This window comes from Watersipora subatra, chromosome 8 (assembly GCF_963576615.1).
Source record: "Watersipora subatra chromosome 8, tzWatSuba1.1, whole genome shotgun sequence".
Classification (NCBI taxonomy): Eukaryota; Metazoa; Bryozoa; class Gymnolaemata; order Cheilostomatida; family Watersiporidae; genus Watersipora; species Watersipora subatra.
In genome coordinates, this window is record NC_088715.1 from 59,834,330 (window position 1) to 59,849,622 (window position 15,293).

The following is a 15,293-nucleotide window of genomic DNA, read 5'->3' on the forward strand; positions in this document are numbered from 1 at the left end:
TTCCAGGTAAACCATAAAGTTAAACATTAGTTATACGGCACACTGAATTTTGATTGAAGTGGTTTTAATGATAATTATTTGTAAATTGCCAATTCTATATGAAGTGAAATATTTCAAAAAGTTCAAAATTTAACCACACCAATTGAAGTATGTTTGTTTATTTGGTGGTTGGCAAAAAGCACCTTAAACTTTGCTGATTATTAGTAACATTTCTTGCTGGTAACTGATCACTGGTCTTTTACACAAAAAAATGTTTTATATCTCTTTACGAAATAAATTTATTTCAGTTTATTTTTTTAAATAAATTTTAAAACATATGTGAATCCATGCAACTTGCTGGCATGTAAAATGTTATTAAAAGTATTTCTATCTAATGTCAGTAAGACATAATGTCATAGCTCAACAAGTGGTCTAAAGAGACAAAAGTGTTCATTTTTTTTAATACAGGGCTTTCCAATTAGGGATGTAATCTTTTGTTTGCGGGATTCAGGAATCAATCATGAAGACAAAGAAAATTTATTTATTGTCACAAAACTAAGTTAACTTTTTTATCGTGACTAATCACAACCTATCAGCAAGTTCAAAAAACCAAAAGCATTTCGCTTTGTTAATACTGATTCACCAACAAAGAACCACATCTTTATCAGATAATAGCAGAAAAGAAGCAGGAAAAAAACATGTTTTTCATTACGTTTTGCGAATTTTTTGTCATTCAAAATAAGAGGTGTGGGAATGCCGTTATAGGGGTTGAAAAAGATAGTCATAGAGGTTTGGCAATAAGAAAAAATAGGGAAACGCAGTTCTCATAACATTCACCCATAAGAATAAAACCATAGAAAAACATCTTTAAATTCTATTTGTGTGCCCATATTTGTAACATAAAAGACGATGTGAGAGATAGACCACATCATTAATAAAAGTCTTACCAAAATCATGATGGAAAGATTATAAACCGTGTCGATAAGTGTATAAGGTCGGATTACCCGAAGTGGAACGCTACCAATGTAGACATTCTCACGATTTTCTTCAAGTGAAGCAGAGAACCTCAAATGAGCATATCCTATATAGACTGTGGATCCTAATAAAAATAGAAAATTCTCATTACTTCATAGACACAATTGAAGGTAATAGAACTTTAAAGCTTCTATGAGTTAAAAAATCAATGAGCTTGCGAAAAAACTCATCAAGTATAGTGCATTGTGTGAAAATGTAAAGTGCACTTTCCACACAATGTACCTGTGTAAGCTACATATTTCAATCTATTTTATCTTAGACTGGTAGAGTTTCACAAAAGATCTAGTCTTTAGAATAGTTTTACCACCTGTAGATAGCTTATTTTTGCAATAAGTTCTTATCACAGATTAAAAAACTATTTGGTTTTTGCCTATTAACACAGTCTGTCTGCGGGTTGTCAGAAAATGGCAGAAATTTTTCTACAAAAATGTTTATTTAGCTGAACAATTGAAAGCCTTGCAACAATTTAAAACACATCGAGTGAGCGTAATAGTTTCAGGATTGACTGTGCACTGTGCACATCTTAAACTGCGAGCTTTTAGCACAACTGTTGGTGACAACTATAGTATGCATTTTTTCAGCAATCGCTTCTACCAATTCATGCTGCCCACACACGTAGCACAAGCAAATACATTTGGCACACTAAACCGAAGTCGTTGTGGGTAGCAAAGTGGAACTTCACCCTTGGTCCTCTATGATTGATAGTCATTGCAAAAAATCCATCTGCAAGTAAACACTATTAAACTACATTTTGACCCATATTTTAGCATTTTTTATTCAGCTAACAATAAAGATAGTAAGAAGTGGTCTGTTTGATGCTACTATATTGTATGTAAAAATCAAATTATGTATGCTTGTTATTCTGATAAAAATTTAAACCAAGAAAAAAATGTTAACACTAGAACTTATTTGCTTTTTATTTATCTGTGAACTGACGACTTGTAGACTGCAATAATCTATGGACAAAACATTTAAGAATCTGCTTGGTCATTTTTGTCGAGCAAATTTTTATTGTTTATTTTTTGGTATTAATTCTTGCGTCAAGACGGTAATCAGGCTTAATTTGAAACACCAAAAATAAAATGATGAAATAGTAATTAGTAATTAATAAGTAGGCAATTTGAAAGCATTTGCTATTAGCTAGCTATCTATTTTTCAATGAAATAACTTTCTAGCATATCTTTGCGTTTCTCTCCGTTTTGACCCAAACAAAGGGACCTTATAAAAAAGTATGTTAAATAAGGCCAAAAAGTAGAGTCTCATTAACCAGTGATTTTTATTTCCTTTATTGGCTATTTCTACAAAAGATAAAAATATTGTTTCAGTTTTGGTAAGGTATATCGTATTGGTTATGGTATTTTGTTTTGGTATATTTAGATAATTTTCTTGCAAACTATATGTAAAACAAAAGATTTTTGCACACAAGTAAGATAAGTTTGATATAATGCATCCTTTTATAATTTGGAGTTATCCACATCTTTGTTTTGAGTGATTTGATAAGCTTCATAGTATCAGTGTTAAAAGCATTACAAAATGCTTCAACAATTTTATATCGTCAATATACGGCTTGACATGTGCTCAAAAAGGCTGATTTGCAGAAATCAAGTTAGGTTATTCAGTTAGTCACCTACCGGAAAAAGAAACTTGATAGCAAGCACTTAGCTTACTGAAGTTGCCCTTGTAATTTATTTCATCAGATAAGCCCATTTGGGCTAGAGTGAGGTTTGGGTTTATGGCTTCCTGACAAGGGACAACTACAGCTGTATCCTGTAATGCACAATATACATTCATATACACATAAACAATGTCAAACACCGTGTAAATTTTAAGATGATGTGCAATTTTGTCTGTGCAGGGGAAAAATAGATCAGTAAATATTTGAAATAATATAATTTCAATCTATGTATTTACCTCAACTAATTTGCTTTTTTGCCTGATTAAAAAAGGAAGTGGTTTTTCGGCTCAAAGTAACCAAGTGGCTACTAAAGACTCCATTTCTGTTAATCTGCAAAACAACACTATTTAAAGCTTTTAATGAATGTCAGGTGTATCCACTATAATTTACACAAACGAGCTTTCAAGAGTGGCACAAGAATTTTACTATTTTCCAAACTGGACAAAACAGCACATGGATTTCAAGGACTCAAATTTTAATGCTAGGAGATAAAATTAAATTGGACCAAACCATAAATTTGTGCTTGAGTTTTTTCAGTCCAACAAAAACTCAAAATACAAACTGAAAAGTATAACTAATGACAAACAATATTGTATATAAAATAGTCTCTGCCTCTTATAAAAAGGAACACAAAAATTTATCAAGTCATTGTGAGGACAACCATGTTTCCATCAATAAAGGGGGATGGTTGTTAAATCATTTTGTTAATTTAGAGCACGAAATGAGAAATCTGTTAAAAAACGCTGCGAGGAATTATAGAACCTTTATCCTTTACCTTATTTTTATGTCAACTTTTTAGTTTGGTTGAACAACAACTGTTCATTCAGCTGCACTGTCAATATAAGTAAATTAGCTGTGCTACCCAATGTTACCCGGGTAATAAAAGAGCTCTTGGACAGAAAATTTATTCTTATTGAACATATAGCAAAATTTTCCATTCTAACTTTCAAACTAAATATCATGAGAAAAGTGTTTTGTGTCGTTGAAATAAATTAGGAGAGAAAATAAACACAACAGTAAAAGTTTTCAAACTTTGCCAAACAGCTATAACTTTCAAACTTCACATCATGAGGAAAATGTTTCGTGCAGAAGAACTAAACTAAAGATAAATAAAGCAACTGTAAAGGTTTTCAAACCACTGTGAATTTAAATTTCATAACTTTCAGCGCTGTATATCTTTTGATAACGTACAGTGGAACCTCCGTTCTTAAACGTAATCCGTTCCAGAAGGTTGCTCGAAAACCGAGTTGTTCGAGATCCGAAACAATTTTTCCCATTAGAATAAATTTATCCAAAACGAATAGATCTAAATCGTGTTTAATTTTAATAAAAAGTTTTTTATTTATGATGATGAAAAAGAGAACAAAAGTAAACATTTTGTATGTTTTGCTCTTAAAACATTAAAAAAATTAAAGGTTAAAATACAATAACAAAAACTGCAGAAATTTATAGTGCAACAACAAAAAAATGCAACAGATCAGTTACACCAAAAATCGTAGGAAAAAAATATAAACAGCAATGACACGTTTACTTCACATTTTTAAAGGAAATTACTCCTCCAAAACATTTTAGGGTAACTCGACAGGAGGGGTTATCTTCCTAGCAAATCTCTTCGGTAAAGGCGACAGCATCCCAGATGATTTCTCCCTTTTTGTAAATAATTTATGAAGCATAAATTACTTCTTCATTTGTTAACAAATGTTTCCATGCTTTTTCCAGAGCTGTTTCAATTCCAATGCGCGTGTTCCGGTTTGGTCGAGAACCAAATTTGTGTTTGAGATTCAAGACAAACAAATCTCAAATTCTATGGTCAAAAACTGAATTGGTCAACAATCGAAGCGTTTGAGAACTGCAGCTTGATTGTATATAATCAGTACAAAAATCGCTAAATTTCAAGTTCGAGATAAATTAATACCTTTAACAAAAAAGACGAAAAAGCATGGCGTTGCATATACTTATGTCCCAAAATATTTTGAACAGGAGCATCATAACTCCTGGATGCAAGGCTAAAATAATTAGCACGCGTACGGTGTATGCGGTATATGAAAAGGTCACTATGCCGTTCTAGCTCAATGGTAGAGCGTCCGGATAACAAACTGGTCGATGCATTTGTCGATAGTTCAAATCCATCAACATGCTAAATTTCAGTATCAAAATTTTAATAGATATAGCCGGATTGCAGACAGACGACATACAATGACGCATGACATACTTTGAGAAATATACATATAGATACGCTGATGATCTACAACACGGCTCTAAAGAGTCAGCTTAGCAATTATAGTTACAAAACCTGGCTATGATATAACCAAAACTTGTAAGACAGCTTTTATCTTGTTTTTCAATAAACAATCTTCCTAAAATTTTTACAAAGTGTTGAAAGGTTTCAAGATTGTCATTTATTTAACAGCTTCAGCTGAACTTTGCGCAACAAATTTCAGGTGTCAAGAACTCGTATTAGTAATTCTAGGAATTATTAATAAGGGTTTAGGCTGTTGACACCAGACAGGCAAAGAGATCCTAATCAAATGAGTTATCATTACTCATCGACACTGATTGTTCTCTCTAAAAACATCTGAGTAACCAAACTTGGCTGTTTACCGGACAGCTGAGTAACCGCTGTCTTAATCTGCATGGTAAACATTTGAAAAATCTGCTCCCTAATTCTGAACTTATTATAGTCATGATAAGTATTTTAGTGACTGCAAAAACATTTTGGTCATATTTCTATTTTTTTTCAACAGTTTAAAAGCTGCTAACAGACACCAAATAACTAGTAGCGAGTTGAAACAGTTTACTATCAACAATAATAGCTACTTCGCTAAACACCTTATTTTTTATGTTTAGGAGAAAATGGTAAGAGTTAACTGCTGTATGAAAAGCAGCTCCTTATGGCTTAACTAAAAAAATAAATCAAGTTGATAGATAGTACCATTCAATATGTCAACTAAAGTAGTCATTTTCCAGTTGAGAAAGAAAACTGTTTGTAGATGATAATAAGACCAGCTTATCGAAAAAAATAGCAGTTTATACAAAACTAATGTTATTAGATAGAACTTTAGTGACGATTCTAACAAGTGCTTGCAGGTAAGCCATATTTTCAAGCAAATGTTAATACTTTAACAAGTTTGGTTCGTGTAAAAAAGAAAAACTAAGTTAAAAAACGTATAACCAGTTTTGTTACATACGGCTAGTAGCAATGGCGTAACAAACATGCTAGACTTTAGTAACCTTTTCTAAGGCAGCAGCAGTATTAGTTCGATAATCAAACAGTACAGTCATATTTTAAATACCAACCTCCACCGTGGCCACATTCATCTCAGAACTAGACACAGATATAGAAAAGTTTTGTATGCTTCTCTGTACATATAGGAGGGAAGAAAGAGAGAAAGCTTTGTGCCCATAATAAGAAGTAAAGAATCCATCAGTGGGTAGAAGTATTGTAAAAAAATCTGTAGCATTTCCTAAAATAAAAAATAATTTACTAATTTCAAGTACAGAAGAAACCGGTAACCGGAAGCATTGAATATAACGAGTGAAAACGATGATTTGTTATTCTCATTCATTAATCTGCATAAATACAATCATATTAAAGTATTTTTGTGTGAGCAAACCTTCAAAATAAAGTATGCTTTCTGTTTCGGTTTTTGCGTTTTTAAGAGCAGTGCTCTATGAGGTTAAAAGACCTCTGTTAGTTTTGTTGTCTGCAATGTACCTGCTCAGTAGGTGGGTCTTCTTTGTATTTAAAGAAATAGCAAATTCATGGATAGACTGTTGACTGAAAAACTTATGTGAAGTGTAGTAAGACTGCATGCTTGTAATAATATGCTATATCATACCTTTCATATTATCTTAATCATAACAATCACTCTTGGAGTGTTGGAGTGATTGCTTAGTGACTGAAAGAGATACACATGAGTGCAAACAAGGTTAAAGGGTGCGCCCTTCGGTTGCTATGCAAGATACTTGATGGCATCATTAATAATATGTCAAATCATGCTCTTCAGGTATTTATTAAAGCTCCCACAATGTTACGTCTAATTCTTCTAATATCTTCAACCACAATTCCTTATGCCTTGAAATACTTTGCGTGTAGACCTTGCGTGCAAACCGACACGTCGAAGAAACGTGCAGACCGACACATTAAAGAAACGCACTGCCTATAAAGTAATTCCCGTATTTGCGATCAATTTTTCTCATGATTTTTAAGCAAGTAAAGCAAAGTTTTTGCAAATTTTTTGCTGTTATTCATCAAATAAATCTAAAACTAGAAATTCCACTGTCATACAACCCACGACCAAAGTGATATTGGAAAAAAGAATGGGTACTGATGGTTGAGAAATGCAATATTAGCAGTCAAATGGCACTGCAGTGCAATAGGATAACTGCAATGGTAGCTTCAATGTACTGGGTCTGGGTGTTATTATATACAACAAACAGCAATAATGAAAGGAAAAGATTATATGTTTATATCTCTCCCCCTGCAATAGGAGAAATGCAATATTGGCCAATATTAGAAGTAAAATGCACTGATTTTATTAGAATAACCAATATTATTAATATAGTATTAATATAAAACCAATGCACTATTTTGTTTACATTTCAAAACGTCATAGCTAACAATATCAAGAAGTGATATTTATATAGATTTTTAGAAATCTACTTAAAAAAGTGTTTGGTCATGACAAACAGCAATAATGAAAGGAAAAGATTATATGTTTATATCTCTCCCCCTGCAATAGGAGAAATGCAATATTAGAAGTAAAATGAACTAATATTATTAGAATAACTAATATTATTAATATAGTAATACAGTAATAATAGAAAACCAATGCAAAATTTTGTTTACATTTAAAAACGCCATAGCTAACAATATCAAGAAGTATGAAGAAGAATATCCAAACTTATAATTAAATATCGTAATAATCTCATAAGAATCGTTAGAAAAAAATATTATTGTCATTTTCTTTACTTACACTGTGTTGGACATCAGTTAGAATACCAAAGTACTCAAATGTGTCTAAAATGTCAGTTACTTTGGAATCGGCAAAAATGAAGCGATTTCTGTACTCCTACGTTAATTACAGAAACCTTCGGCAATTCGAAAATGCTATAGATTGGTGAAATGTGCACGTTGTTTTTTTGTAAAATGCGCACGACTTAATCGTTCTATTCTCTGTCACTCGGCGTTTCAATTTCCGGTCTTAACTTTGATAAAATTGCGGCTTAGCTAGTTTTAATAACGATTTTCGTCCAAATAAATCTGTCTATTTGTGTATAATCCGATCAGATGGGTGAGTTTTAAGATAATGTCGACCGTTTACAAAGACTTGGTAACATATTTAAATAGGATTATATGTGTTTTGTATCGTTATTATACTTTAACGACTCTACAAATTGATGGTTAAATTTGTTGATGAAATTTTGAGACAAGGGTTCGTCTCATTGTTGATGAATAATTTTTGGGAGTTGTGTGCGCCATGTGCATTTATCATAAATTTCCCAACCAATCGCTTCGCTCGTGTTTGGCTGTGGGAATATCACATTAAGTTACAATAACAGTAAGAGGAATGACAGGATGTACAGTTTTTGAGATGAATCTGTAAACAAATATCTAAAACTAAAAAACAATGCATTGCTGATTGCGTATCCCAACTATTTTGTTCGTTGCTGTATGATCAAAGATTTTTTTGACACTGCTCTTTCATAATCAATAGTATAAACAAAAACAATTAAAGATAAAGAGTTAAGAATATATGAGTAAAGTTAATCCAAGTAATGTTTAGTGTAAATTAAAGTACAGCGGACCACATATTTTATTAGTTAATTTTCACAGTTTTTATGCATTAGACTGAGTTTACTTTTCTTTTTTAAGTAGTGCTTACTTCTTTTTTCACAATTTGGGTTTAACGTTTAATTTTTTCATAGCATTATATAATGTATCTTAATGCTACATGTAATTAAATATAGTACTAATAATTTTTTAAGCTCTAGAAAGAATTAAACAAAATACCATGTAGTCAAAAATGGTTGCGAAATACAAAGCAAGTTTTCAATGAATAACAGTAATGTGTGTAGATGGGACTCTATAGCTAATTAACTTAGCGTATACACGCCTGAGTTCACGCATCACTTACATGCCAATAGCATAAGAATAAAAAAATGTGAAACCTTTGTAAGCTTTTCACAAAAGTTGCTGGGAAAAATTTAAATACCGCACAAAAAACTTATTTGCAAAAAATCATAAGCATTCAAAATTAATTTGTTCAAAATTTTTGTAGATTCCATCAGTAAGTATCAGTATTTTAAATTTTTGTTTTTTATGTTTGAGATAATCAGACTGCCAGAATGTTTCAAGGTTAAAAACAACAAAAAAGTTAACGCTCCGACTTGAATTCAACAGGCAATATCTATTGTAGCGACGATAGCAGTCAGTGACGTCAGTTCATAAGCATTTTTCTTTTGAGTATTTACTTAAAAACTATTCTTAAAGACTACCTACTCCTTTACTATTATTAAATAAAGAAAAAGAAAAATGTGCTTCTGCGTAAGGTATTTCACTGTCATGAGAAGATAATGAGTTCGGCAGTTGGCAGTTAAGTGCTAGACACCAAAACTACTGTTTTTATCAGCAGGTTGGTCTTAGGCTATTCTCTTTTTGTTACCAGTTATTTCAGAAAATTTTGTTCACATACCTTATTAGAACTTTGTACACTCTCATTTTCTCAGATTTACAAAAAGCTAATATCTAAGCAATATGACCTATTTCTTCTGTTGGTTCCTGAAATTATGACCTAGAAAAAAGCTACATACTTTTCCACATTTTTGTTACTGGTTTTAAAATCCTGAGTAAACTAATTCCAAAATATTTGTATTTATCCTTTCACACATGAAGTTGGAACTTACGCGTCGAGTACCGCCGAGGACCGCCGGTAGTCGCCGGCAACAACGCAATAGTTTAGCGCGGTTCAAATTTCGAAAAAGGCCACAGACAAGAACTTTCCCGAAATGCGCTGTACAGGTGAAGGTCACCATTATCGAAATGGCATGGCGAGCAAAAATTTTATTTGATTACATGATTATATTTAGCAATGCAGGTTTATATGGGAACAGATGCCGCCAAGCTTAGCGTCGCAAGCGTTTTGCAGTGCAAGTCACCACCAGAGTCTCGCAATCGATATGGGAGCTAGGCTCTACGCAATACTTACTAAAACTTAGCTTATTTGTCTTCAATAGTAAAATGAAGTATATTGCATCAAATCAGAAAACATACTTGGAAGTTAGAGTTGCTACAAAATAGAACTTCCCTTTAGTGATATAAATTCCACTTAGATTGTACATTACAGGAACACCTTATGGTAGGTCCTTATGTGGAGTGGTTTTTCAGTATTAGCAACTGATTAAGAAGAATTTACAGATGTAAACTCAGATGCCCTTGCTGACAGAAAAGGCATGTATTCTTGAAAATGGGCCTAACCGGTTGTTCGCGAATCATGCAGTTGGGATTGGTTAGCCGTGTCTACTCCCCTTAATTTATTAATGTAAATCACCGATGGCTACAGACAAAAAATCATAAATATTTTCCAAGGTTTTGCCAATGACACCTGTTGACCTTATTTTTCATACTAGGCCAAATTATCTGGTTGGTTAATGAGCTTAAATGAATTACTTTAAAAGCTTAGAATATTGGTTAATTATGGTGCATTTAAGATGTCTGGTATTTAGACAAAATTATCTCTAATTAGGTCTTGTATTTAATGTTGTTTATTTAGAGAGGTTACACTTCATGGGATATGTTGGAACATATTTAAGAAATTAGCTAAAAAATAGGTTTCATAAAAATGAAACTTTACAATTAATTACATGTAAAGAAGTTGAAAATTAAGTTGGGTTTCTTTTTAAACAAAACATGATTTAGCAAGCTTTAGCATGCTATACCCCAATTAATGATAGAGTTAAGGTACGGCCACACGTAACAAATTATTCGTTCAATCTGACCGAAACCACAAAATGAACAGAATTGTCTGAGCTGTGCATGCACACCGAATTCGTCGACGAAACGTTTTTAATCGACTAAACGATTTATTAGCAAGCACAATTCTAGCAGCTTTTGCAATTAGTATAGTCCAAGACACGTATGACGACCCACAATAAAAGTAGAAGTGCAATTCAACATAGTACACATGATGCAACTGCTTAGATTGCGCTATTGTTGGTTTTTATCATTCGGACACTATGGCTACAAATCATTTCTTTTTTAAAAATAACAGTTTTCTTTTTAGCAGCAAAAGTTCCATGGTAGAAAGAGTTGCCATTTTTAGCGCACTCAAGTCAGTTGCATTGTGTTTACTATGGCAAATTGTCGTGATATTTTTCTTGCGTGTTGCTTTATGTGCTTCGGACTACGTAAATTTTAATAGTGCAACTTAAGCATTTTCATTGTGTCTATTATCTTGAATTATAGTCATACTTTCATTGTGTGTCGTGGTACGTGTCTCGGACTATACCAACTGCAAAAAGTTGCTAAAATGGTGCTTGCTAAAATAACAATTGTTTAGCCAATTAAAAGCGTTTCGTCAACGACTTCAGAGTGCATGCACAGCTCAAATAATTCTGTGATATTTGGCCGAATAAATCTGTGAATTTTGTCAGATTAACGAATAGTTCGTTACGTGTGGCCATGGCTTTAGAATGCGCAATGACTAGCAGTTTAATTATAAAGAAGTGTCTCCAATTATTTATTTGTAAAAGTTTAGATTAAAGCTTTGCTTAGTGCTTTTGGCTCTCAGAAACATAGAAGCTATTAAGGTATGCATATATATACATGTATGTATAAAACAATACACTGGCAAATACACTGTACTCTAGTCATGAACATTGCAATTATTTGAATACAAATTCTTGGATACTACATTATATGTAAAGAAATTTTTTTTAATTTGAGTTTAAAATTATATTAATTTAATCTAATTTGATCCAGTTACACAATAAAGTAATGCAGCATTCAATGCTTGTTGCAAAAAGCTACAGTACTATTGGTTCAATGAAATGAAAGTAGTTATACTTATCAAAGTCTGGAGAGAGGTATCAGTGTCAAGTAGAAGCACCAACTTCCCTTCACCACACAAATAACACGACATATTACTAAATAAAATTGCATTTGCTGCAAGTCGGATGTTAACAGAAATTGATACTGAGCAAATTTTTTATAATTTAATGGTAACTGCATTGTAAATATTAAGTTAACAATATTTAATTGAATGAATTGAAAAGGAACATGCATTTAATTGTTAAAGCGGTTTTAAAGCAAAATGATTTTAGTCAACTGATTAGAGACTGATTTAACAGAAATTTAAGGTTTAACTACAGTTGTGGAACTTCTTGACATAGGATAACTAGGAGCCATTATTTTAATGTTAAATTTAAAGTCACTCGCAAAATTTATACTCAGCTCAGTATACAATCATTAGTAAACATGCTTTATTGTATAACTAACATTTGTGGCCCAACATGAGGAATCACTAAAAGATTTTGATTTTAAATGTCTGCCCAACATTAAATACTGTAAAACCTTAAATAAAGAAAAAGCTAGTTTTCTTTCTCTATCTTTCTTTATCTCTATCTATTTCTCTATCTTTTATTAATCTTTTTTTCTTTCCTTTCCTCTTTCTTGCAGTCGGTAGTTTAAAAATGTTTGTCTGACTGCATAAGATTTTTGATGTAGCTCTATTATTAGTTCTACTAACCATTACAAAGCTAAATGGGAATGAAGGTTTGACCAATAAAGACCATGCTTGTAGACTACAGCGTTGGATCAGTATGTCTAAAGTTTGTAATTCACAGCTCTCCACAGACCTACTCTCTGGTTGTCTAAGTTCACTACCTTTTTGCAATATAAAGCTTGTTAAACCTTAAAGTTATAAGTCTAAAAAATATATTTGATGTCAGAAAGCATGACAATTTTAAACTTAGGCTTTTAACAGAAAGCCTCACTAATTGGCAATCTCATTAACATATACATGCTGGTAAACTATATTTTGCAATAGAACTATGATTGAATCCACAAAACTCAAACTGTTTTTAATTTGGCTTAAACTTATGAACATGAAATACTGACAATGAATTTTCATGTTTTTATTTTATGTACATTTTATGTAGTTTCTTGCTTTAGAAAAAGATGTTCTGGCTATACCATACTGTGTTAATCTACAAGGTTTTTAAAATCTTTGTGACCTTGTTACCGTTTCCATTTAAACAGGAGTTTTTCATTGCATACTATTATGATTGGTGAAATATCTTCATATAAATGAATATATTAACAATACATCAATAGTATTACTTTAAAATCATAGACTATCCGTAGTCTAACAAAACACAAATATTTTGCAAACTAATTGAATTTGTGATAGATTTTGAAGAAATTGTTGTACCCCTTCAAACTATTGCAATACTTTCGAAACATTAGTTTACAAGATGAACCATATGCAAGTTGTTATTTAGTTCCAAAACACAAATCTCAAAAGTTGTTGGCAACTGTTGCCTCTTACAAGCAAAAAACATTCTATTTGCTTGCAAAAGCATGGACCAACATCAACTTGTTTTCTTCAAGGTCAGAGAATTCCAAAAGGATTATGCAAGCAATTAATAAAGTGTCTGAGCCTAATCCTAAATTATTGTAATATTTTTATAATTATTATGATGTGGCTTATGGTACAATTGGGTTATAGGTTTTTATACTTCTTTGCAGCATGGATGACCATTTTCAAACTCAATGGTCTATGACAAGAACTCTCACAAAAAATAAGTGAGTTAGAAAAAACTTTTCAGCTGCTGGAGTTTGATCAATTAAATTGATCAAACTCTAGCAGCTGAAGAGTTTTTTCCAACTCACTAATAAATTTTATTAAATTGTGAGCTGATTCGACTTCTTGCAATTAAAGTTCTTTAGATATGTACTTACATGTAGCTATTTGATTACTACAGTTTTTAAAACTAGTCCTTTGGAGTCAGGTACATATATCATTGACTTATGCAACTGTGCTTCGGTACTCTCCGTCATATTTTCTAATAAAATGACAGTGTTTTGTCTTCTCCAACAATGTAAAAGCTGTTTCCTATTTCACCTAGTTAATTTACAAATTTATCGTGGTGAGTAATTTTTTTAGTTTTATCTTTAACATCATAACTGCTTGGTTGATGGTAGATATTGCACTATAACCTCTTGGTATTTTTTAACATTAGATATGGAATTGCCATCTAAAACAGTCTACAAAAATTCTATGATTCAAATAAAGGTTTAGCTACTTGCAAAGCTAAAGCATGTATGCTTATCAGGTTTCTAACAAATTTAATGTAATGTAGCACTGTTTAGCAGCAGCAATATATACGAAGATGTAAACCTATGAATGAAATGGCAAGAAAAATGCTATTAGCTTTGCTAACTTTATCAGTAAAGTTGAATAGAAAAAAATACCTTAGTCTTTTTTGTTGTCAAAATTTCAGAGGACTAAAATTCAGATTATATATTGACTATTATAATAAATAAAGTTACGCATAGTTTTAATTAATTTTATCAGAAAGTACAGATATTTGTTTATCATTTGCAGTTCTTTTTAATGTGTAACGTGGCCTGAAACTAAGATGTTTGAAGATTAAAGTCAGCAAAACCTAATCGCAGCTACAATGCTCAAATCAAGCAAATGCGCAATGCTGATGCTTATAGTTTTAAAGAGACTGACAGAATAGAGAGGGGTAGTGAGTGCGAATTGAGTGCAATAGCCGATATCAACTACCGCAGTGACAAAACTTAGTGACATGATGTTTGCATGTATTTGTCTTCTGAGCATTTTAACTGTGGTAAAGTCTTTTTAATTTTAATTTAGAAGTCTCCTAGCTGTCAAATCACTTTAAACACAATAAGCAGTCGCAAATGATAAAAAAAGTACTAATACTTACTGATAAAATTTACTGAAGTTTTCTGTAAGTTCACTTTTAAAGCACTTTTAGTTCATATTCTAAAGACTACAGCATGCAGTGTAGATTTACTTACCTTCCTGTTCAACAGCTATGCAAGCTACTGTATTTATTAAAAGAAGGCAAATGACACACCGAGAGTACATTCTACCGGTCGAAACTGCTATGTGATAAGTGAGCTGAGATATCTTGAGTGAAGTGTAGCAGAGAAAAACATGCCCTTCAGAAGTAGAGCATCCCATCATCATAAATAAGGATTATTGCTTATGTGCTGGTAAAACACCTGCACTACCGTGTCAGGAATTCTTGATGCTTCACGCTTACTCAAGTGATTCATTAATCCTCATGCTTACGTTATGCGTACTCAAGTAAATCTACACTAACTCATAGCTATCTTACCATTTATAAAACAATTCAAAGGCTAAAAATCAAGTACACAAAAATAATAAACTTGTAAGTATTTAGCATATTATAAGGCGTTTATGTTTCATTGCGCCATATCAATATTTTGGCTTAAAACCAAGTGACCTACACTGTATTTAGCTTGATATTTACATTCAACAGTTTTAAACAGTGGGTGAATAGTTTATGAAGTAAATCAGTTTCGTAAATGATTGCTGATATATTTCAT

General features: G+C 32.0%; 1 protein-coding gene across 1 annotated transcript in view; it reads right to left on the reverse strand.

Annotated features, from left to right (window-relative positions):
- LOC137402799 (hepatic sodium/bile acid cotransporter-like) overlaps positions 1-14,904 on the reverse strand; it is a 30,740-nt gene extending 15,836 nt beyond the window's left edge. Inside the window, exons 1-4 of the mRNA XM_068089305.1 lie at positions 14,739-14,904; positions 5,987-6,153; positions 2,646-2,781; positions 927-1,078 (exon numbers count right to left, since the gene is read on the reverse strand). Coding sequence (XP_067945406.1) covers positions 927-1,078; positions 2,646-2,781; positions 5,987-6,153; positions 14,739-14,904 — 621 coding nt within the window. The remainder of the gene's footprint in view (positions 1-926; positions 1,079-2,645; positions 2,782-5,986; positions 6,154-14,738) is intronic.
- Positions 14,905-15,293: the final 389 nt, after the last annotated feature.